The following is a 23,426-nucleotide window of genomic DNA, read 5'->3' as shown; positions in this document are numbered from 1 at the left end:
TCAATTCTCTCCAACCAAACATTATAATATTTGTACAGGCATACATTAGAAAAGAACACACTTGTGGATACAAACTGGGTATTTGATGCTATTCTGGAAAATATATAAATAATAAATACAACAAAATTGAGACTATCAGTTATTTGTCTCTCCTTTACAAATCACTCAATTGGTTGAAAAAATCGTGCATTGACAAAAAAACGGCATACACTAAGCAAGAAACACTGATGGAAAGCAGAGAGAGGTATAATTTGAAGGAGAACTAAATTCAGAAAACCACAATTGCCAGCTCAGCTAGCGAAATGGCTTGGAGAGTTGTTGAACATGCTGTGCCACATAAATGCCCGGGAAAGCACCATCTCGAGGTCCTGGTGAGTCCAGTTCTGAGTTGGAAGGTGTTGAAGGAACATTACCAACTCCTGGAATTCCAACCTCTGGAGTTTGTCTGACCACTAAAGGAAAAATATATATATACATTCAGTTTCTAGTTTCTATGGGTTAAGCATTGATATGAGTAAGAAGAGAGTGTAAATAATCTAAGCAACCATACAAAATACAGCAGGGAAAAAAGAAATTATTAACAAGTGCATGTGCATGCACGTCGAACTGGACGTAGACAATTAGGGAATGCAAGTACATCCATAAATGCTAGAATTGCATTCTTCATTATGCAACTTCAATGCACGTTGAAAACATCCCGGTACAAAAGGAAATCTCTTCGAAAACCATTTATCTTAAATAGCAAAAGTGGTGCAAAAGCAAACGACAAGTTTGTTTTATTGCGAACAAAACTGGAAATCAGGCTCAGCATTATCAGACGGTATGTACCGGAAGAGGTAAAAACTACACATTAACATGACCAACAAGTACCATTCCTGAACAGCATGACTAGGAGATGAAATTTAATTCAAATATATTATTTTAGTGGAAAGGCCAAAGTAAGCTAGCTCACCGTTAGAAGGAAACTGGCAAATATATATACAAGGAAGTCTGGCAAGGCGTCTCCTTCAGCTAGATATGTGTCCCAAAGGCGTGTGATGAGATCGAATGGTATCTAGTTATGAAATCAGATATCAGCCTTAGTAAGAGCATAAATCAATTCATGTTTGTCATAGTCCATTTTACCATTCAGAAACTTTATTATTGACACATATGAAGTTGTTCTTGAGAAAGATAGGGGTTTGGATTAGTTTTTAACTTAACAAAAGCTTCTCAATTAAAATAATTGTATGGTTCTTCACCTCCAAAATTAATCTTGTATATGTTTATTGACAAATTACGAGAAAATCATCAGAAAATATTGAACTGTGTAACTAATTTCTAACTTATATGGTTATACAAGAAACTATTATTTAAAAAACCCGGTAATTATAAGATGTTCATAACATTTCTATTTCCACAAGTGCTTCTGGAAACTTTATCCTAGCTGACTCAAATTAACCTGCTTATAAAGGAAAAGATTGTCAGGGCAAACCTCGCGGATCAAAAGACAGTTGAACCACCGGAAAGCAAATTGAAGAAATTCAAGTCCCTGATCCTCTATATGTTGTGAAATAGGCTCTGACGCAGTTCAAAAGTTCCAACAGGACACATCAGATCAGATTATATTTCAAAGATATACAAATAATAACACGGCAACAAAATTAATGATCAAGTTTGTTAATTCATATCAATGAATTATGTATCTTTAACCAATGGATAAATAAGATGATGATGATCAACTTTCGACACTATCTGAGAGCACTTTTACTCTAAAAACTTAAAATAATTATTAATGAGAGTATTTTTACTCTAAAAACGTAAACTAATTATTAATATTACTAGAATTTAGAATTAAGAACACTATTTGAAAATAAAAAATGAAAAATGAAAACTTGAGAATAGAATGGTATGAAATCCATAAATAGGTGGTGAGGCATTTAAGTTCATGAAATTATAGCAATGCTTGAAGGAAAACAAAAGTCCTGAGCAAAAAGTGTACCATCTATCCTCCTGACCAATTCCTTCAATTTAAAAACAAGCCTCTGAATTCCAGGTTGAGCAAATGTGTAATGGTCTTGCATACCGTCAAGCAACTTTGACAAACACCAGTAGCAGTCAGCCTCTACATTAGAGATTTTGTCTGAAGATAAATCGGACATTGACCAATCATCTATACCCCCTTCTAAGTGTTCTGATATAAAAACAACTAAAAACGGTGTAACGAGATCATTTATCCCCTGGACATATCCACTTGCAGGATGTCGAATGGCCCTGACAAAATATTGAAAAATTATATAAGTAAAAGCAAACCATTTCTAGAATGGTATATATGACTATGCCTCTTCTAAGATTCACCAAGAGTGTCATTCAGTACCATAAACAGTTGACAGTTGAATTCGTATGTACCAGTTTACTTAAAAGGAGATATAGCAACAAACAAATTCTACTAACGAGCAATAACACCGTCTGGTAACTTTTTTTGTACCAGGACTAGATTAAGTACAGTATTTAAAAAGCAAGTAGAAGTCCTATCTTCTAAAACCGGTGTAACATATGATGCATGGCGCTCCTGAATTATTGTCATACCAGTAATGGATACATATCAAGTACCAGTATCTAGTGGGTACACAATGGTACATACTAACATACCCTAATACTGGGGAAGTTGTGCTGTATGACTTTCTTAGCCAAGCAGCTAAGAGTCATCTTTCACCTAAGAAAATTATCCATGACAGAGAACACCAGACTAAAAATATTGGGACCAATAAATGGGTAAAAATATATTTTACCATGCATAAAGAATACGTTCCAATGATTTCTGAACTTGCTGTTGCTGGAAGAATGTAACGTCAGGTACAGTTCTTGGACAATCAACGGCAATCTAACAAACATACAATGGCAGCTATTAAAAAGAATAATACTGTTTCCACAAACAATCAAAACAAGAATATATTAGAGCTCTGAATACCTGGCGAAGCATGTTGACCTCATCGTCTGAACGTTCAGAATCAGGAATATCATAATACTGAGAAATACAGTCAAGATACTCTCCGCGCTTCCTTCCTAGAACTCCCTCCTTTCTATCTGAATTAGGTGGTTCATATCCCTGTTGTCAGTTTATCTTTAAATTTCAAGGAAGACAAAATGTTGTCTATAAGAAGGTATGGGAGGTCAATTAGTTAGACCCCTTGATGATTTTCTATATAACAAATACACTATCTTCTTTTCTAAAATCTCCCTCATAATCTTGTTGCAAAACATTTATGTGGCCAGCATCAAGGTCTCTTGTGAGAGAATAATTCCATGGCTCAGCCTCAATGAACAAAACTTTTATGTTAAGACATCAGTAAATAAAATAAGAATCTACTTTTCTTAACAACTTAAATGAGATCGACAGTTCCTTATTATCATGCTTCATATAACTGAGGGCTGTGCTCGGAGCATAAGCTAGTGTGAGCAAAATAGAGGAAGGTCCATAGAGCTTACCAAGAGGAGTCTCCACACTTTAGGGCGCATATAATCTGGAACACCGCTCCAAGCTAATTCACGCAAATTGTCTACAATATGGATGTCAAATTGTCAAGGATGAATATTTTACACTGGTAGGCAAAAATAGATTTCCATATAAGGCTTAACATCTTAGTAATACGAAACTGATAAAATTTAAGCAATATCTAAATCGTGAGCAAGGCTCGATTTCTGTTGCAAATTATTTTGAACCTTGCTGCCAAAAAATATCAATAGGCTACGGCAACCATAATGTGGGCAGTTAATCTGAGCACACATCTTTACATGCAATACAGTTAAAAAGTTTAAGATAAAAGAGGGAAGAGAAAGAAATAAAGACGTTAAATTGTGATTGTTATGATGGGCCGGTGATATGGAAGACTGCAGATCAATCTCAATTTAAGATAATATTAACTCCAAATCCAAATCAAATATAAACAAATTTGAAAAATAATCCTTAAAAATAATTTGAGATACTCTAAGATAAAATCAAGATATTATTATTCATATTGTCTAACAGCTGCAATTATCAGATATGGTCATTTAGGAGTAACAAGGAAAAGACGATACATAGAAAAATTGAAGTATGAAAGTAAAATACCTAATATAACCACTGTTCCAGAAAGCACCTTATTGAACTTTGTAACTCTTGCCGAATCCGTAGCTCTAGCTCCGATGGTATACTTGCGGATGTCTTCAGATAAGTTTTCCCCAAGAGAGGTTGAGCTTTTTAACTTACTAACATTAGCAGCACTAACTGATTTACTTGTACTCTGAACCTCCTCCTGTATTAAGAATAGAAGTCTCTACTAGGTGAACCAATCCACGACAAACTTATAGAGACATATAAGAAATGTTATAATAAAGAATACGAAGATCACCTCTACTGCACCAGATATCTGATCACTTGTGCCAGCATCATTGTGTGAGAAACTCCTTTTGTAGAATGTTGAGGATACCTTTGAATTCAAGTTATCAGAAGGTTCTGACCTTCTGCTCATCAATACTTTACCGGGCATGCTACGACCTTTGAGCAACCTTGATGTAAAGAGAACGTAAATTGATATCGATAACTACACTGAGTGTGTGTGTGTGTCTAGTTCTCTGGTGACAAAAAGAGACTATAAAGTGTCTCGTATTTTGATAAATTTATATAAAAATAAGTGCATGTGTTTCTCGAAGTGATTCTGAAGACTTAAAAGTTATTATGGTATGTTTGCGGTTCTCAATTAGAATTTTTTTTTTTTTTTTTTGTCTTTAAAACTGATTCCAACTTAAAGTTAGGATTTGTAGTTTGTGGCTCTAAGCATATTCAATTCACTTTGGCGTGAACGTATCCAAACATCAATCATTTTACCTTAAACTAGTTTTAAACTACGATCAGTTTTCTTTGTTCAAAAAAAAAAAAAAACTACAATGAGTTTTACAAAACAATTTTCTCCGACATAGAGCCAAAACACACTCACTAAGTTTAACAATAAGCGCTGAGGCTAAATAATAATGTTTGATTCGATAGCTCAAGGTAGATAGATTTCTTAAGGCAAAATCTGAATTTTGGGATTCTAACATCTCATTGGAACTAAATATATATAAAAAATAATAAAAGAAAAAAGTAACATAATTTCAATAAATGAATGAATGAATCTAATGAAGAGGGAGACATGACATGATATCATAATTATGCGAATCAGTTTGAATAAGCAGCGGATAATGATGAATTGAGCAATTAATTGAATTGAATTGGATTGTGATTGTGAAGAATGAGAAAATCACGAACGAGATCTGTGTGAATGAATATGAGAAATGATTATTACCCTTGAACGTTTCGTAGGGTCTGGCTGAATCTGGAATCAAGAGTAGTAACAGTGTTGTTGTTGTTGTTGTTACGTTCATGATTTTCTCGTGGAGGCTTGTTCATCGTGATATTCTGAAGATGAATTCAATATTCAAATCGCACTTGTTCGATTCCAAGAGACAGCTACTTGGTTTGCTTTACGACATAACCAAACAGAATTTTCCATCTAATCTATTACCGCCAAAATAAAACTACAACATTCTCATTTCCCATTATTATTATTATTATTATTTTGTTCTTTCATCTTGCTTACTAGTTGGTTATTTAGTACTACTAATCTTATGCTTATTACCCTATCTTCTTCATTTATCACAACAATTTGGATGACATGGTAAACATGATTTAAATATCTCCACAATTGTTGTTTGTTGGGTCTAACATTTCCTAAAAAATTGTTGGGTATGATATAAGTGCTTAGACTCTCACATTATTACAAGAGAATCTATGATAAAAGATACTCATATTCCTTTAATGAAATTATGGTTAGTTAAATGAATTTGAATTCTGCTCTTTATCCAACAGAAATTGCTCGCTCCTAATTGAAATCTTAAAATTACTCATAAGTTAACTCATGTCGCTTATGTTTTTGTGTGACTTAAGTCACCCTGCTTGAGTTAAATCACACTATGTGACTTAAGCCATATAACAGCAACACATAAACATAACTTCAACCATTTTTAAACTTCTCAAATACGATTTTTTTTCCTCTCCAAGTACAATTTTCTTCATTTTTTCGCCATTCAAAGTCAATTTCTCCCACAATATCAAGTAAGTGTTGCTTATCCTACTTCATTCCTTTTTTTTTTTTTTGAAATTTTAAATTTTTTGAAGAAATTTAACATTTTTAGGTTTTTTAAAATTTGGCTTGCATGCTAGTTTTTAGGATTGTTAGTGATGAATTATGTAACGCCCACTTTCGTTTAATTAATTATTTAATCGAATTTAGACGATTATATTATATTTATATAATATATGTGTGAATTTTGTTGATTTATGACGGTTTAGATGATTTGGATGATTTTGATGTGTTTTGATGATTTTGTTGAGATATGAGACTTATTTTATTGTTAAATAAAATATTTAGTTGAGTTTGAGATTTTAGAGAGTTTTGGGGGAGAAAGTGAGATAAGATAAGATATTAGGAATAGATATAAGAGAAAACCTAGTTTTAGAAAAACACTTTGTACGTACGATCAAAACTTTGGAAAAGGAGGAAAAAGCCATATAAGGGAGAATCACCAAAAGAGTGCTGCGATTTCTTCACATTAAGGTAAGGGTGAGACTAATGATTCAATAATATTGATTCTTATAATTCTGATGATCAATTAACAAAGTTAGGATTGAATTATAAAAGTTTTGAAATTAGGGTTAATAGGAGAATTTGATGATCCGATGATGTTTAACTATTAGATTGTTGTAGAAAACATCCATTGACCTTAGATTATGCTTAGAATGAATTCTGGAAGTGAAATTAGGCTTTTAACTTTGAGTTTAGGTGAATTTTTGAAGAAAATTGCATTCTGCCCGAGCCAACATTCATCGCTCGCCCTGGCGAACGATGATCCTCGCCTCGCGAGTGATGAAGTTCATCGCTCGCCACGCGAGCCAATACCCCTCGCCTCGCGAGCAACCTTACTCGCCATAGCGAGCATGACCATAGAGCATGTTGATTTTCGTATTTTGGACTTTTTAGTTGAACCTTAGATGCTTTTGAGTACCTTTAGATGTGTATTAAAGATTAGAGGATGACTTAGAACAAGATTGAACCTGGAACAATCATAGTTGGAAATCTGGCAAGTACTCGCCATGGCGAGCAGATGCTCTCGCCTCACGAGCACTTCCAGAACTGAATGCTTTTGATAATGTCGTGACCTGAGTTGAATGAATTGATTAGGAATGGACATTAGGTAGTAATGAAACTTATTTAAGATGTTAACTGAGACCTGTGAAGTTGTTAAGAACTGTTAAGTTGTTTGTAATGTGATTTAACGATTAAATGCATTACTTGAATTATTCTTGAATAAACTTGATGTTGTTGAAAATGAATTGTTGTTATGAAATTATAATGCTGTTGTGATCTGATTATGCTGCTGCTGTTGTGATCTGATTATGCTGCTGCTGTTATTTAACTAAGTTGCATGAGTCATTATAAGATGAATAGATGTTGTTGAGCTCCAAATTACTGGATGCATATTGAGATGTTGATTAAGATTGTTTTAGATTGATTGAATCCATGCATTAGCATACTTGTTGGGGGCTCATGCCCTGGAGCTTTGTCCTTACCACGAATTGAGCTTTGTCCTCACCACGATGCCTTAATAGGATATTAATACTATGATTGTTGGGGGCTCATGTCCTGATTGGTACCACATGCATAAAGAGGTTTAGATTGCATTGTCGCATTTGCCGAGTCAAAAAGATGTTTTGTTATTGATGATGATTGAAATGATGTGATTACTTAATAATTGTTTATTGAAGATGCAATGATGCTTAAGATTGTTTATGTTGTTAATTATGATTTTGAATTATATTGATTAATATTATTGTGTTATGAAATCTCACCCCTTCTGCTTGGAAATGTTGCTCTTCGTACGAGTAACTTGTAGGTGATCGTGCTTGAATAAATGGTGACAAATAGATGCAGTTGAATGAATGGATGTATGTATGAATGAAGAATTGAATAAAAGCAGTGAATTAGTGCTTCTGCCTGGGACTGAGCACAAACATGGCGTGAGTTAAGTCACGCATATATTAACACCAGCGTGACTTAACTCACGCATGGGTATTATTGTCTTTTTAGTTGAGAACGAGCAAAAATTTTGGGTAAAGTGCAGATTTCAATGAATTTATGAGTAACCAAACCAAAAATTCACCTGAGATGCACGCTATTTGGTTTGCTTAAGGACGCATAGATAGATAAACGATTTTCCATACCGCCAAAACAACATTATCACTTCCCATTATTATGGTGTTCACTAGTTTTTTGTTCTTCCATTGCTTGAGGTGGGGATAGGATCGTCTTGTCTCTCAAAAAAAATACGGGGTGTATTGAATTATGATTTTAAAATACAATTTGTTTTAAACAAAAAGTATGTGAACTTTAAAGGAATTATCATATATGTTGCATTGGATTTCAACTAAACTGAGTTGGACTGGGTCAGGTAAAGTTTAAATTTCGAGGGCAAAATTCTTTAAGGAGGTAGAGTATAACATCTCAAGATTTATATTTTAATTTACCATCACTCAATCATGTTATTGTTATCATGATTATGGTTGATAATTAACATTAGGATAAAATGGATATTACTTAAAATAGGAAGGTCAAAATAGTCAATTTCTCTCACACCTAACGATACCAATTCTTAGGTTGAAGAAATCGAATTTTTGGAAAGCTCTTCCTCGTTCCTCTCTCAAAATCGTTTTAGTTAGTGTCACATAAACTTTATCCATAAGTGAAGTTAATGGTCATTTTTAGGCCAAGTGAGAGTTTAATGGTACTTAGAGTATCAAGTTTAATTGTTTAACGAGTATGATATTATTATTAAGACGAGATATAATAATTGATCAATGAATGTGATTAAGTAAAATAATCAATCTTGTGAGAAAAATAATATTGTGTATAATCAAGTTCACGTTGTGTTTTAGACACGTATGTAGTAAAAAAACAAGGTTAAAGAATAATAACTTGTGAGAAGTTCAATGATTAATTTATAAATTTTCGACATACAAAAAACCATGAGATTACTCACACTCGGGGGGTTGTCATAAAATGAGGAAGATAAATATTTGTATGTTCAACCTTACTTGTTTAATCTCACACATATACTTGTTATTAGCATAGTTTAAATCAAGACATGCTAGAAGATAACAATGGAAAATATTATGTAGCACTAATTTAAGAACTCGTTGATATGTTATCTCATTTCGTAGTTTTTATTATTTTACATATAAACATGTGTCCAAGGGAAATATAAATGCTACTTGGTCATGAAGATTAGCCTTGTTTGTCTTGTATTATACTAGTGTTCCAACCGGTGTACCACGCAGTTTCAGACACTTTACAAATGACGTTAGTTTGATTACAAAGACGAAATTAATTTTTAATCAAAGCTGAACACGACAATAACACACTGATTCTACACGATACTATAAATAATGTCATAATTAGTATATTTATTGTTGCCGTCAATTCAAGATAAATACCATTCATTAACAATAGTTTTTTTTTTTTTTGAGAGAAAGAAAATCATATCATTTCATTAGAAATCAGATTGGTAATACATGTAGGAATATCATCAAAGACTTGGAAGCTAGTACTAGATGTGGCTGCCTTAGCTAAAGCATGTGCAACCTCATTTGCTTGCCTCCTAATAAACTCAACATGAGAGTTTGTTAAATTGGTTTTACAGAATTGGACACTATTATCCATGATAGAGCCGAACTCGGTAACATCTCCACGGCCATTGTTGAAATAGTCAGCTACTCTTTTAGAGTCAACCTCGAAATCAACATTTGAGAGTTGAAGTTCATGGATCCACCGAATCGCGTGGTATAAAGCAAGAGCTTCCCCAACATCCACAGAGCAAACTGGAGTAAACCACATAGTTTTAGAACGAAAATGGTTCCCATCCGAGTCTCGAATACACATACCAAGACCCACCTTATTTGTTGTGTTAGGAAAAGAGGCATCGACATTACATTTGTACCGACCACTTTCTGGTTTCCTCCATCTAATGTTTGCATAGTCATTGAGATTTGAGGAACTAGGGATGGACTCTGGGTTACCTGATCTTGTAGGGTCTTGCTTGCTATTGGCCTTTCTCCAACCATCGAGAAGATGTTTTGCTCTCTCCAATATGGTAGTAGTTGAATCGGACACCTGTTGCCAAAGCTTGAGGTTCCTAGCCTTCCATATACTCCATATAGTAGTGACAATGTTTTCAACTTGAGCTATCGACAATTTTTGCAAGAGATTGAAGATAATATCAGGAGCGTTATCAAACTGATTTAGCGACGGAGAAATCAAATGCCACATGTTAACTGTTTGCCAAATATCAATTGAGCTTGGGCAATGAAAAAGGATATGATAGCTATCTTCATGCAGATCATCACACCTGACACAATCAGAGGGACAATTGACACCCCTACTACGCAACTTCACTCTTGTTGGCAAACAGTCTCTACAAATTCTCCATATCAGATTCTTGACTTTAGGAGGCACTTTCAATCTCCAGATACCACTCCAATATCCAGGTTTGCGCAGATGATCATTGTTAATGATATCTTCAAGGCAGATACGATAAGCACTTTTAACAGAATAGTGCCCGTTCTTCTCTGCCTTCCATAACATTTCGTCCATCTGAACCTGGTGATGTAAGGGAGTCCTTAAGATATTGGTAGCCATTTCTTCCAAAAACAATTGACGGACTAACTGTTCATTCCATACTTTAGCCTCTTGATCAATTAGATTGCCTACAGTATAAGAACCACAACGCGTAAACACATTCAACTCGCCAAAGTCGTAAAGGTTTGTCCCTATATCCAACAAGTCTTCCAAGCTAAAAAAATAAGGTACATACTTACTGAATTCTATTTATGGTGCATAATACATATAGTTCAAAACTAAGCATAAAAATGATATACAAACATCCACTAAAATATTAACTATTTGCATGGAGATAAAAACCACAACAACACACAGACACATTCAACTCGCCAAAGTCGTAAAAGGTTTGTCCATATATCCAACAAGTCTTCTAAGCTAAAAAACAAGGTATGTACTTACTGAATTCTATTCATGGTGCATAATGCATATAGTTCAAAACTAAGCATAAAATCGATAGACAAACATTTACTAAAATATGTAATATTTTAATTTCCTTCCACACACGAACTTCAATTTTCTTCCATACTCTATCAATCTGCTATAGCTATCTCAACAAATAAGTCATTCAAAGTAAAATCAAGGCTGCAACAAATCTTGTCTTCCATATGCAAAATGTTATCAAACACAAATTAAATTCAACCATCATAGATGCATTTCTTCTTTTCATCATCTTTTATAACAAGAGTAGACCTTTATATTTTCATAGTGTCAAGATCCAATAAAACATGAATGGTCCTTAAAAAAGGAGGTCCAGATTAAGGGCTCATGAAAGATTATAACTGAATAAAAAAAAAACATTTTTTTATGGTATAAAGTTATGAAATTTTTCTAACAACAAAATAAAAAGTTAAGAAAATTTTGTCGTTTTTATGATTTTATATACTTTTTATAATTTTTAAAATCATATTTAACTATTATTAGATGAATCCCGATCCAACCCTATTATAACCTTTAAATCTCGAATTCGTTACCTCATTGGTTTAATGTTTGGTCGAGTTTTAATTATTTTGATATTATCTTATTAGGTATCTTTGAAAGTTGAAAAATTGGATAAGTACACAAATATGAATATAATTGTTTTTAGGAATATACATATAAGATTTAATTGGGTTTAGGAATATATTTATAAGATTTTTTAATTATTTTTATATTATCTTACTAGGTATCTTTGAAAGTTGAAAAATTGGATAAGTACATAAATATGGATATAATTATTTTTAGGAATATACATTTAAGATTTAATTGGTTTTAGGAATTTGTTTATAAGATTTAAAATTGGAAAGGATAAAACAATGTCTAAACGACGATAACACTTTTAATAGTCACCCGAAAGATAATTCGCGAAAATCATATGCCTATAACTTTTTGAAATATGATTTGTGAACTTGTTTTTAGTGTAAATCATATATCCTCTATAGACAATTAAAGAAAATAATTCATGAATTGAAAAATAATACCACAATGATCAACAAAACTCTCCAATAATAACATTAACTTTGTTGTATTATGAAATGATAATATAAATTACATCAACACAGATTTTTTGTTTCTAATTATTTATAGTTGGCTGAAGTTTTGTACCTGAGTGGGTTCATTACTTACCCAATGACTGGAACATATATCTTTCCGCCATCGACTAATCTGAAGGTGGATTTCAATTTATGACATTTTATGGCTATACGATTCGAACTAATGTATGTTAATGTTATTCGTTATTGCCCTTTTTGATTTGGCCATATAGAAATTTATTTTGAATGTCAGAACTGATAACCATGTCTAAAAGTATGTTATGCACTACTACTTCAGCCTAAAGTAATATTGAGATTAATGTTTTTTCAAGTTATATTTGCCTACTATAAGTTCCTGGTAATATTAGAGAACTTTTGATTGTGTCCCTTCCTTAGTAGATTGGATTAATTTAAAAAATTGCGTGAATGAGAATAATTTAGAAATTAGAGTTTTGTTGTTCTAGTAGAAAAATTGTTTAAAAATGACAATGACAATGACAATGTCCATCGATTTGAAGCTTATGTGCATCAATTGTTGGATGCGGATGATCCACTTTCCAGTAACCCTCTTTATGTTGGAAACAATGACAATGTCCATCCACCTCTCCTCCCAATCAAAGCTTTCTCTAAAAATGACATTTGTCCTCGGAAGACCATTAAGTTAGATACATATATTTTTGTTTACCACTTTTTTAACTTTCAAAACCATTCATTTTATTTTCATTTACGTTGAAATTGATATTCATTTTTTTGTCTAAAATGTTAGAATATATACGATGTGGTTGTTGACAATTTGTTAGCCTGTTTTTCAATCCTGGCCAAAGCCGTAGAAACAGAAATACACGTTGATATTAACCGCGAAGAATTTTTGGCATCTGTGAGAAATATCACTAAGGTAAATGTTTCAATTATACTTATACGTAAATTTTAATGGTGTTTTTCCCTAGCTGCAAGCTATTTGGGAGAATTTTTTGCTGCATTTTTAACTAAATTTTTCAATTGATTACGACAGCTAAGTTATTTTGCAGTTTATGATTCTTGGGAATCTTCAGTGGTTTCAACATTTAATACTAACGATCAAGTCTACTTTTAATTGTTACACTGATTTTGTGTTCATTATTTTGTTTTTTACAGAAATATCATACTGATTTTTTTAAAAATAATAAATATTAATTGTCCGATACTTCTGATATGTATATCGGAACGTATCAGGGCGTATCTGTATCGGATACATGTGTCGGACACATTTTTGAGTATTGGGCTTCAAAGTGGATTATGTACGTAGCAGTGTATCCAAGGCCCAAAGTATGCAAGTGAAAAGAAAATTATCGGGTAAACGGATAAATTTCCGGGTCAAACATTTTACACTTGCACGATACAAAACACCAACGCCATTGCAGCTCTGAAACTAGAACCCGATAAACCCTAAACCTCAACACTCCCAAACCAAACACTACATTTTCAAATTTTGGATTTCAAATCCATGGCTGTCAACGATGCTGATCAATCTCACAAAGCTCACAGAACTCGTCAAGCTGGTCCAAAGAAGAAAACCAAATCCAGGAAGAAGCAAGATGGCGATGGTGATGATGGTCAGATTATGCAAAACCCTAAAGCTTTTGCTTATTCTTCATCTAAAAAAGTTAAGAAATTGCAATCACGCGCCGTCGAGAAAGAACAGCGCCGTCTTCATCTTCCCATCATTGATCGTTCTTATGGTGAACCGCCTCCTTTCGTTATCGTTGTTCAGGGTCCTCCCCAGGTGTGCATTGTGTTATAGTGTTTTTGAAGTTTTGGTTTTTATAATTGGGGTTGAGGTTAATTGGTGGTAAAGGTTGTATTTTTATTGGGTTTGATTTTGGTTTTCAGGTTGGAAAGTCGCTTTTGATTAAGTCTTTGATTAAGCATTACACTAAGCAGAACTTGCCTGAAGTTCGTGGTCCAATTACAATTGTATCAGGTTTGTAATGTTACCATATGCTCATCAACATAAATGCTTATGTATAAGCTAATTTTCTCTAGTAGATTTAGGTCCTGCTTTGATAAACAATTTAATTAAGGGATTATAGCAGAAACACTTACCACATAAGTGCTTATGCATAAGCTATTTCCATAGCTAACAATAAAATAAAGTCGAGTTATGTTCATGAAAGATATAAGCTGTTTTCATAAGCTATTTTGGAGAAATTACGAAAACAAGCTGAAAGCAACTAAATAACAGATCATAAATTGTTTTTATAATTTTTTCTAAATCATAAGTGTTTATGCCAGTTGATAAGCTCATATAAACCCATCCAAACAAGGTTTAAATTTGGGTCCTTTTTTTGGATAAACAACTTATTTAAGCCGTTATAGCTTAAGCACTTATCATATCAATGCTTACACAAGCTATTTCTATAACAAAAGGAAAAATAGAGTAAAATTTTCTTGATAAGTGTGTAACTGTGTATATTTGGGTCCTGTTTGGATTAACAATTTAATTAAGCAATTATATCATAAGCACTTGCCATAAAAGTGCTTATGCATAAGCTATTTCTATAACAAGGTAAAATAAAGTTAAGTTGTTTTCATAAACTATACAGCAGAGCTTATGAAAATAAGTTGAAAACAACTTATGGATGTATTGTACTCCATCCGGAATGAAATGTAAGCAAAAGTGGTAGTTGAAATGTCAATGCACGTGGTTAAAAATTTAGTCCACATACCTTTTCAACTTCCTTTTTTGCTTATATTTCATTCTGGAGGGAGTAAGTTGTTTCTGTGTACACGTTCTTTTATGGTTGGGTACTCAGATTGGAATTATAAGGAAATGTTTGATCACTTGTCTCAGGAAAGCAAAGGCGATTGCAGTTTGTGGAATGCCCGAATGATATCAATGGCATGATAGATGCAGCCAAGTATGCTGATCTAGCACTTCTTCTTATAGACGGAAGTTATGGTTTTGAAATGGTGAGTTCTCGATTAAAATTACAGGCTTCTGAATATGGTTTATACCCACGTAACCGTGTTACTTCGATTCCAATTAATTTTTCATACCAGATTCTTTGTTTTTAAGGATTTTAATTTGCTTGCAGGAAACATTTGAATTTCTTAATATTTTGCAAGTTCATGGGTTCCCAAAGGTCATGGGGGTCCTTACCCATCTTGATGGATTCAAGGATGTTAAAAAGTTGAGGAAAACGAAACAACGACTCAAACACCGGTTTTGGACCGAAATATACGATGGAGCTAAATTGTTTTACTTATCAGGCCTTATTCATGGAAAGTAAGTGGTTACTCGAACTCTGTTTTTTGATTATATTGTTTCTTCTTTTATGCGGGTTAATATTTGTTTTCTAATCTTTGGCACAAGTTTTACTTCGTAATATTGTCTTTCCTAACTGAACAGGTATGTCAAACGTGAAGTTCACAATCTTGCTCGATTCATATCAGTCATGAAGTTTCATCCTCTATCTTGGCGAACTTCCCATCCCTATGTTCTGGTGGATCGTTTTGAAGATATCACTCCTCCTGAACAAGTGCATGCAAATAATAAATGTGACAGAAAAGTCACACTTTATGGCTATCTCAGAGGTTGTAATTTGAAAAAAGGCAATAAGGTGTGTTCAACAGTTCTACTATGTTGTTGCGTTTATCTGATATTAAGATTCACTATAATCTACAGCTTTAGGTGATTGCAACAATAGTGCCCTCAAATGATACCTGCGATCGATTTGAGCAACAAGTTGGAGATTGGTTTTCATCCTTTAACAGGAACAAATCCATGCTTTATTTTTCTTCTTCTATTGAATTGTATACCCGTCACTTAATTGCATAAATAGAGAGAAATAGTATAACAAATATGTAGTGTCAATTCCTATACCCGTTAGTTGCATAAATAGAGAGAAATAGTATAAAAAATGTATAGTTTCAATTCATGCCTTAATTTAATTTTTTTATGTATGCACTCTAGTAGATAGTAACCCCTCGGGAAAATATCTAAGAATCCTCAAAGTATGTAGATTATATAAAAGGAATTCAGTTATGTGACTGTTTCACACTTTTACTACTTTATCTCAATGTTGGTTAGAATTTCGTAATTAACTTTGACCATCTGTTGAGTGATATGGTGATCAGTTGGTGCTTAAAGTGCTGACCCCACCCCCAAAAAATATATATTCATAGTTTGATTTGTATTTTGGATGGAAATCAGGTGCACATAGCTGGAGTGGGTGATTATGGTTTAGCTCATGTAACTGGTTTACCTGATCCATGCCCTCTTCCTTCTGCTGCCAAAAAGAAAGGACTGCGCGATAAAGAAAAGTTATTTTATGCTCCCATGTCTGGGGTTGGGGATCTTTTGTACGACAAAGATGCGGTGTACATAAATATTAATGATCACTTCGTTCAATTCTCAAAAGTTGATGATGAAAACTTTGCCATGACGAGTAAAGGTTACTAAGCATTTTCTCCTTATGTATTTATCTATGTTCATGAAATTAAATCATATCATGATCATACGATGGCAGACATGTTTATCCTTCATCCACTTTATCTTTGTGAAACTGAAATCATATTATAATCATATGGTCGCAGTTTTCATAATTTAATAAAATAAATTCTTGTGTTTTGCTGTCCTGGAATTTTTTCACTCATCTATTACCTACGTTGTTACAGTCTATTACTATTTACATTTTCATGTTTGTATCATGCACATCACTGGCAAATATGTTTTGCATTCCTGTTTTTTTCCCCTATTCATTTGTTTTCTTTAATTAAATTTTGTACTTTTGTGTTTGACAGGAAAGGAAAGGGATGTAGGGGTGGATTTAGTGAAATCACTTCAGAATACCAAATACTCGATCAATGAAAAGCTAGAGAATAGCTTTATAAATCTTTTTGATCAAAAGGGGAAAGTGTCATCAGAAGCTCTAGGTGGCGCACAAGGTACAAACGAGGATGTAGAGGAGGATGGAAAAGTAGAAACTTCAGATAATAATGAAATCGATTCGGATGCTTCAGAGTCATCTGACCGAGATGAAGCTGATGCCATTACAAATGATGATGGAAACCACTTAAAAGAAAAGATTGAGTTTCACAATGGAAGACAAAGGAGAAAGGCAATCTTTGGAAATGACATTGATCAAAGTGATCAGATGGTGAGTCTTAAGGTTGTGTTTCCTGTATGGAAACTTTGTTATTGTCTTACATGCATGAATGAATCTAGTTTTTGTTATGGCCATTGCCTTTCGATTCTTTAGGGAATTTTTGTCTTTGTTTTCAAAGTTAAAATGCATTGAATTGCAGTCCAAGCTCAAACTTACATTGAATCCACTTACTCGGTGAATAAAATTGTTATTTTTTTTTTGCATGAGGAATATAATTGTTACTTTTCTTTCATGTGAGTGTATGTCAGTTTGCATTGAGAGTGCTCTGGTTGAAATGATCGTAATTTCTAGACTGACTTCATTGATAGGATTCAGAGGAAGAGGAAGAGGAAGAGGAAGAGGAAGGTGAAGATGAAGAGGATGAAGATGACACACATGGTGCAGTTTTTCCTCCTTCTCTGTCTGTTATTTTCTGGCTGTACAAGTTTGTAGTAGTCACGCTCTCAGTACCAAGGTCTTGTTAATCAATGATCTGTCCATATTGATACGAGAGCGTGCCCGACATATTGTTTTCTCACTTGTTTCTCCCATCTTAGTTGCTAAGATCATGACTCATTACTAGAGTATTTTTTCTCTCTATGACTCTTCCTTTTTTTATTTTTTTATTTTTTTATTTTTTATTTTCCTTGCAGAAGATGACATGGGAAATATTTCAAAGTGGAAGGAGTCGTTGGCGGAAAGAATCCTTGCACGGAAATCTCCTAGTTTGATGCAACTTGTGTATGGGGAATCTACTAATAATTCGACCTCTATGGACGAAGAGAATGATAGTAGTGAGGATGAAGAAAATGGTGATTTCTTTATACCTAAAGAAGAAATAAAAAAGGTTAGTATTAGTAGTCCTTTACTAACTTGCACCACTTGTATGTAATTGGTCTTAAATTTTTTCAACGTTTCTTTCCCATGTCAGCGACGAATAGATAGCAATATCTGAAATGCGCATGTTGACAGATTCTAAAAACCACTTATTAAAATTTGGTGGCTTTCAGAATATCTGCTTATTTGCTTCATTATTAAGGAACTCTGTGTTTACTTGTTCCTTTTTAAACTACAGCAATATACGAGAGATGGACTGGATGATGGAATGGTCCACACCGAGGATTGTTCCAAGTGTGCCAAACTTATGAGCCAGAAATGGGATGAGAAAGATCATGGAGAGATTCGCAACCGTTTTGTGTCTGGAAATTTGGCAAAAGCTGCACGCAGAAATGCACTTCAAAAAGCTAATACTGAAGAGGAAGAGGAAGATGAAGATGAAGATGTCTATGGTGACTTTGAAGATTTAGAAACAGGAGAAAACCATGAGAATTATAAGACAGATGATGCTTTTGCGATAACAACACAGAAGGGAGTTGATAGAGAAGCTGAGGAGCGGAGGCTCAAGAAACTTGCTCTTCATGCAAAATTTGTTTCTAGATATCCTTTTTTAGCTCTCCTTATACCTGTCTAACATGAATGACTGCCTTTTACTTTATGATACTGATATAGCTCCACCCCTTCAAAAAAATAAACAATATTTCTCAGAGTAAGGGGAACAACACATTCTTTGGCCTATTGATTAAAGGTTCTGAGTATGGTAGAATCATACTTTAATTGTAATACCTTTTGTCATCCAAAGATTGAGTCCCTCTGTTTTGAATATTTGGCACAACATAAGAAAATGGTTATAGCAGAAAATTTTCAATTTGTGTTGATGATCTTTGATGTTTTCTGATGCTGTGTGTTATACCTATGACCTAGGTCCTAGTGGCGGGGCTTCGTTAGATTATGTATCACAGCCAAAGCTCAAAGGTTTTTACCCACATTTACTTGGCGCATAAGCCATTAGCTTACTCAGCAGTAGATGAACTATGCAGAAAACTTGATTAACCTTCCTTCCCTTAATTTTTTTTGGGTATTATGGGATTTTTATATCACAGCAATTGATATTGATAACAATTGGAATGTGAAACTACTTTCTGTACGACTGACTCGTTACATTAAAAACAAGTTGTTAGGACTGAAATGGCTCTATGTTGTTACCTTAATTTTAATCCACATATGATGATGACCCCGAGACACCAGAGGAAGATACTGGCAATGAAAATGAAGCTAAGTTCCATCGTGAACAACCCAATGAAAGTAACTATATTGACAAGGTAATACTGTTCCATGCACCAGATGTCAATTTCCAAATTATGGAATGATTACCAACTAAGTAACTAACTCTTGTAATTTTCCAGTTAAAGGAGGAGATTGAGCTACGAAAACAAATGAATATTGCTGAACTGAACGATCTTGATGAGGATACCAGATTAGAGGTAGAAGGCTTCCGAACAGGGACATACCTAAGATTGGAGGTTCATGATGTTCCCTGTGAAATGGTTGAGCACTTTGATCCCTACCATCCAATATTGGTTGGGGGTGTTGGTCTAGGGGAGGAAAATGTTGGATACATGCAGGTCAGCGGAACTTCTTAAACCATAGCTACTTATAAAGTTCAAGTTGAAATAGACGTTAAAAACTTGTTTTAGTCTGGAAACATCTGGATACCAAAGATTTCTATAATTAGGAGCGATATCATAAGGGGATTGTGTGTTGATTTCTAATCAACTGGTCTGGGTTTTTAATTGGCCGGGTTATTTTATGCAATATTCTCAAGGACATATCACCACGATACTTGCTAAGAATAAAAATGAGTATGTTTATGTTAGGAATAGTGCACTCCTTGATGGTATTGTTAGGAATTCCTTTCGTTGTTGCAGACATAGAAAAACTTTTGTTTATCAATAATATGTCCTTGGTGTATTGCATTGGGTGCCAGTGTTAAAGTCGGACAGTTTAAAACAGCCGTCGTAAAAGTAACACATTAATGGTGGGTGATATGTACCATCTATATGAAAGGATGGAAACATAATGAGCTGTTCTTAGAGTAGATAAAAATTGACTTCAAAAACACGTCTTGACTTGTTAGCATCATGTTAGATATAGGACTCCTAAGGGCATAAGTTATAGAATATTATTATTAGTTGTTAATTTAATATATTAATTAGTAACTGTTACATAGTAACTGCTATCTGCAGAACTTCTATGTAACTGCTATAGTGAGTTAGTATTATAAATAAAGATGCAGAGGAAAAGGGAGGGCATTGGGTATTTTTTATGTGGGTTGGTTTGGGAGGGACTAGGCTCTCTAATTGCTAGAGGTTGGTTACTTTTATGCAGTTACTTTCCTGTATCAATAATAATACATCATTCCCTTATTATTATGCAATAATCTCCCAAATACCATAGAATTAGAATTATCATCGGTATTTATTCACATCTGAACCGGTATCTAACACATTATTCTGTTTAATGTGTTACACTGTCACTGTTATCTTGAGTTTTTTTCTTCCCATTCTTTTAATATCATCTGTTTTTACCCCTCTATGCTCTTCCTGTTTTTGAACCTTTTTTTTTTGTTTTCTTTCTTTGTTTCAGGCAAGGTTAAAGCGGCATAGGTGGCACAAGAAAGTCCTGAAGACCAGAGACCCAATTATTGTTTCTGTTGGATGGAGGCGTTACCAGACAACACCAGTTTATGCTATTGAGGATCTCAATGGAAGGCATCGTATGCTAAAATACACACCAGAACACATGCATTGCCTTGCTATGTTTTGGGGCCCTCTTGCACCTCCCAACACTGGAATAGTTGCTGTTCAGACTTTATCCAACAATCAGGTCTGCCAACACATCCTTTGCATGTTAAATGGCTTCTCCTATTTACAGATCCTCTCAATGTGGATGCTATTTTTCCATTTCTATGGTTTTGTTTCCTGTTATAGTTTTGCCCGTGACTAAAAGGTGTATATGATTTTAGGCAACTTTTAGGATTACCGCAACTGCTGTTGTTGTTGAGTTTAATCACGCTGCAAGGATAGTGAAGAAAATCAAATTGGTTGGTTATCCGTGCAAGATATTCAAGAAAACAGCACTTATCAAGGATATGTTTACTTCTGATCTTGAAGTAGCTCGGTTTGAAGGTGCGGCTATTCGAACAGTTAGTGGGATTAGGGGGCAAGTCAAGAAGGTTTGTGACTTCTCACTCAGAAAATTGAATACTGATGATTTTGCTCTCTCTTTTGTGCTAAGTTATCTTTTAATCTGAAGGTTGCAAAAGAAGAGATAGGTAACCAGCCAAAAAGGAAGGGTGGGCAAATCAAAGAAGGAATTGCTAGGTGCACTTTTGAAGACAAAATTCTGATGAGTGACATTGTTTTCCTGCGAGCCTGGACTCAAGTTGAAGTTCCTCAGTTTTATAATCCGTTGACAACAGCATTGCAGCCTAGGGACCAGACCTGGAAAGGAATGAGAACTGTTGCAGAATTGAGAAGAGAACACAATCTTCCTATACCTGTAAACAAAGATTCTCTTTACAAGGTACGTTCTGGTTTGATACCGTTTATTTTCTGCTTCCTGACGCGTTTCAAGACATTTCTCCTCTCTTACAAATTTATCTCTAATCTCTGTCATACTTTCCTTTTTCTTTCTATTTTGGCAGAAAATTGAAAGGAAACCTAGAAAGTTCAATCCATTGGTGATTCCCAAGTCACTACAGGCAAATCTTCCCTTTGAATCAAAACCTAAGCATACGCCCAAGCGAAAAAGGCTGTCTTTTGATGATAGAAGGCAAAAGGGTGTTGTTGTTGAACCTCGTGAGCGTAAAATCCACGCTCTTGTTCAACACCTTCAGTTAATGAAAACTGAGAAGGTACGAGAAATGATTCTCTTTTTTCCCTTGCCTCCATGTATTGGTGGTTGAATTGTCTTTTGTTAGTAACCCTTTTTATAGACCTGCTTGTTGAAAAATTTGTCATGGAAATGAATATGAATTTATGATTCAAGTCGAGTAATTTCCTGCCATTAATATTCCTCTAAGAAATAAAATGATATTCCTTAGGAAAGATATCTAAACTGAAGTCTTGAGTTTTTTTTCCCGTATATTTCTGTAGCGGTAACATTCATAACATTGATATGATGCTTCTCATTTCTACAAGCAAGACTTTGAGTGACATTTCATGTGTTTTCTCTGATTGTAGATAAAAAAGCGGAAGCATAAGGAAGGGGAGAAGAGAAAAGTACTTGAAGCAGAGAGAGCAAAAGAGGAGCTGGTGTCGAAAAAGCGCCGGAGAGAAGAAAGACGAGACAAATACCGGACACAAGACAAGCTCAATAAAAAAATTCGTAGAGCATAGGTTTGAGTTTCTGAAAATTGATTTGATTTTTGTCATGTCAAGGGGTCAGAATTTCAACGAGTTTTGGTGACATGCAGATGGAACCATCATCATCCCGCACATTCCTTCAAAAGAGGAAAAGCGTTCATGCAATTGGAACTATTATGGAAATCAAATAGGAGCAAGCTTAAAGTATCTTGGCCATCGTTCATGGAGATTGTTTTTGAAATGATGGCACTGTTTTTTTTTTGGAATTATAGGAAAAGTTGTTCTTCACCTTCCCATTTTTGTCTACGTCAATTATATTTGTTTTGCGTGTATAAAACATGTTTTTGTTAGTTTTCTTCCTACCTCATCCCGAGGAATATTAATTTTTTGAGTAGACATCTTTTTCTAAACAACTTTTATGACAACTTTGTTTTTTTCTATTTTGATTGGTCAAAATCAATAGAAAGAGAAAAAGGTAGAGAGAGAATAAAAATATAATATGAGTATGAGAGAGAGTTGTCTAAAAGTTGTTAGAAATTGGTGGTACAAATATCATTTCTCTAATTTTTTCGACTATGTTTGTGTAAGATTTTTTTTGCATATGACCAAGAAATTATTTTCTTTTGTTTTATTTATATATGTGGTTATAAAATTTGATTCAAAATTATCAAGTCGTTTACAGACTACAACCAACCTGAGAAAAACATAGTTGAATTCTTGATATTGAAAATTAGTATCGATTAATATGATTGCGCCTATACTTAATTTTTCATTTGATTTTACACATGGAGCAGCCAAAATTAATTGCTTAAGATATAGTTTAAAGCTAAAATTTATAGTTTTTGGTTCTAAATGATT

The 23,426-nt window shown here is 34.0% G+C and overlaps 2 protein-coding genes across 4 annotated transcripts; one reads left to right on the top strand and one right to left on the bottom strand.

Moving 5' to 3' along the window:
- Positions 1–19: 19 nt before the first annotated feature.
- Positions 20–5,669, bottom strand: LOC11420029 (GTPase-activating protein GYP1). The gene is made up of 10 exons (XM_003606780.4): positions 5,304–5,669; positions 4,371–4,527; positions 4,091–4,274; positions 3,469–3,539; positions 2,951–3,088; positions 2,772–2,863; positions 1,982–2,253; positions 1,475–1,560; positions 953–1,054; positions 20–452 (listed from the first exon to the last, which is right to left on the bottom strand). Exons 1-10 carry the CDS (start codon positions 5,405–5,407, stop codon positions 291–293), a joined length of 1,368 nt encoding a protein of 455 aa, XP_003606828.2. The 5' UTR covers positions 5,408–5,669; the 3' UTR covers positions 20–290.
- Positions 5,670–13,496: 7,827 nt separating this feature from the next.
- LOC11407664 (ribosome biogenesis protein BMS1 homolog) lies at positions 13,497–23,008 on the top strand. Of its 3 annotated transcripts, none has more exons than XM_039834019.1 (18): positions 13,497–14,000; positions 14,108–14,198; positions 15,069–15,187; positions 15,313–15,503; positions 15,627–15,837; positions 16,431–16,671; positions 17,021–17,376; positions 17,745–17,763; positions 18,018–18,211; positions 18,440–18,801; positions 19,424–19,523; positions 19,608–19,826; positions 20,848–21,087; positions 21,227–21,436; positions 21,517–21,786; positions 21,908–22,117; positions 22,446–22,601; positions 22,679–23,008. In XM_039834019.1, the coding sequence occupies exons 1-17, from the start codon at positions 13,722–13,724 to the stop codon at positions 22,599–22,601; spliced, it is 3,468 nt and encodes a 1,155-aa protein (XP_039689953.1). In that variant the 5' UTR covers positions 13,497–13,721; the 3' UTR covers positions 22,679–23,008. The 3 variants fall into 3 exon arrangements, with proteins under 3 accessions (XP_039689953.1, XP_039689952.1, XP_003606825.2); XM_039834018.1 differs by having other exon boundaries at positions 17,703–17,763; XM_003606777.4 differs by having other exon boundaries at positions 17,694–17,763.
- The last annotated feature ends 418 nt before the right edge of the window (positions 23,009–23,426 follow it).

This window comes from Medicago truncatula, chromosome 4, assembly GCF_003473485.1.
Source record: "Medicago truncatula cultivar Jemalong A17 chromosome 4, MtrunA17r5.0-ANR, whole genome shotgun sequence".
NCBI classification, from domain to species: domain Eukaryota; kingdom Viridiplantae; phylum Streptophyta; class Magnoliopsida; order Fabales; family Fabaceae; genus Medicago; species Medicago truncatula.
This window is presented reverse-complemented; position numbering and strand designations above follow the sequence as displayed.

What these genes read in the sequence shown, in the direction of transcription:
- LOC11407664 (XM_003606777.4), top strand. Translation starts at nt 13,722, where the DNA reads ATGGCTGTCAACGATGCTGATCAATCTCACAAAGCTCACAGAACTCGT. An exon ending in TTGATCAAAGTGATCAGATG is followed by an intron (nt 17,377 to 17,693) that starts GTGAGTCTTAAG and finishes CTTCATTGATAG; the next exon opens with GATTCAGAGGAAGAGGAAGA. An exon ending in AAAGTAACTATATTGACAAG is followed by an intron (nt 19,524 to 19,607) that starts GTAATACTGTTC and finishes GTAATTTTCCAG; the next exon opens with TTAAAGGAGGAGATTGAGCT.
- LOC11420029 (XM_003606780.4), bottom strand. Translation starts at nt 5,407, where the DNA reads ATGAACAAGCCTCCACGAGAAAATCATGAACGTAACAACAACAACAAC. An exon ending in ACCCTACGAAACGTTCAAGG is followed by an intron (nt 4,528 to 5,303) that starts GTAATAATCATT and finishes CTTTACATCAAG; the next exon opens with GTTGCTCAAAGGTCGTAGCA. An exon ending in AGGTCAACATGCTTCGCCAG is followed by an intron (nt 2,864 to 2,950) that starts GTATTCAGAGCT and finishes TATGTTTGTTAG; the next exon opens with ATTGCCGTTGATTGTCCAAG.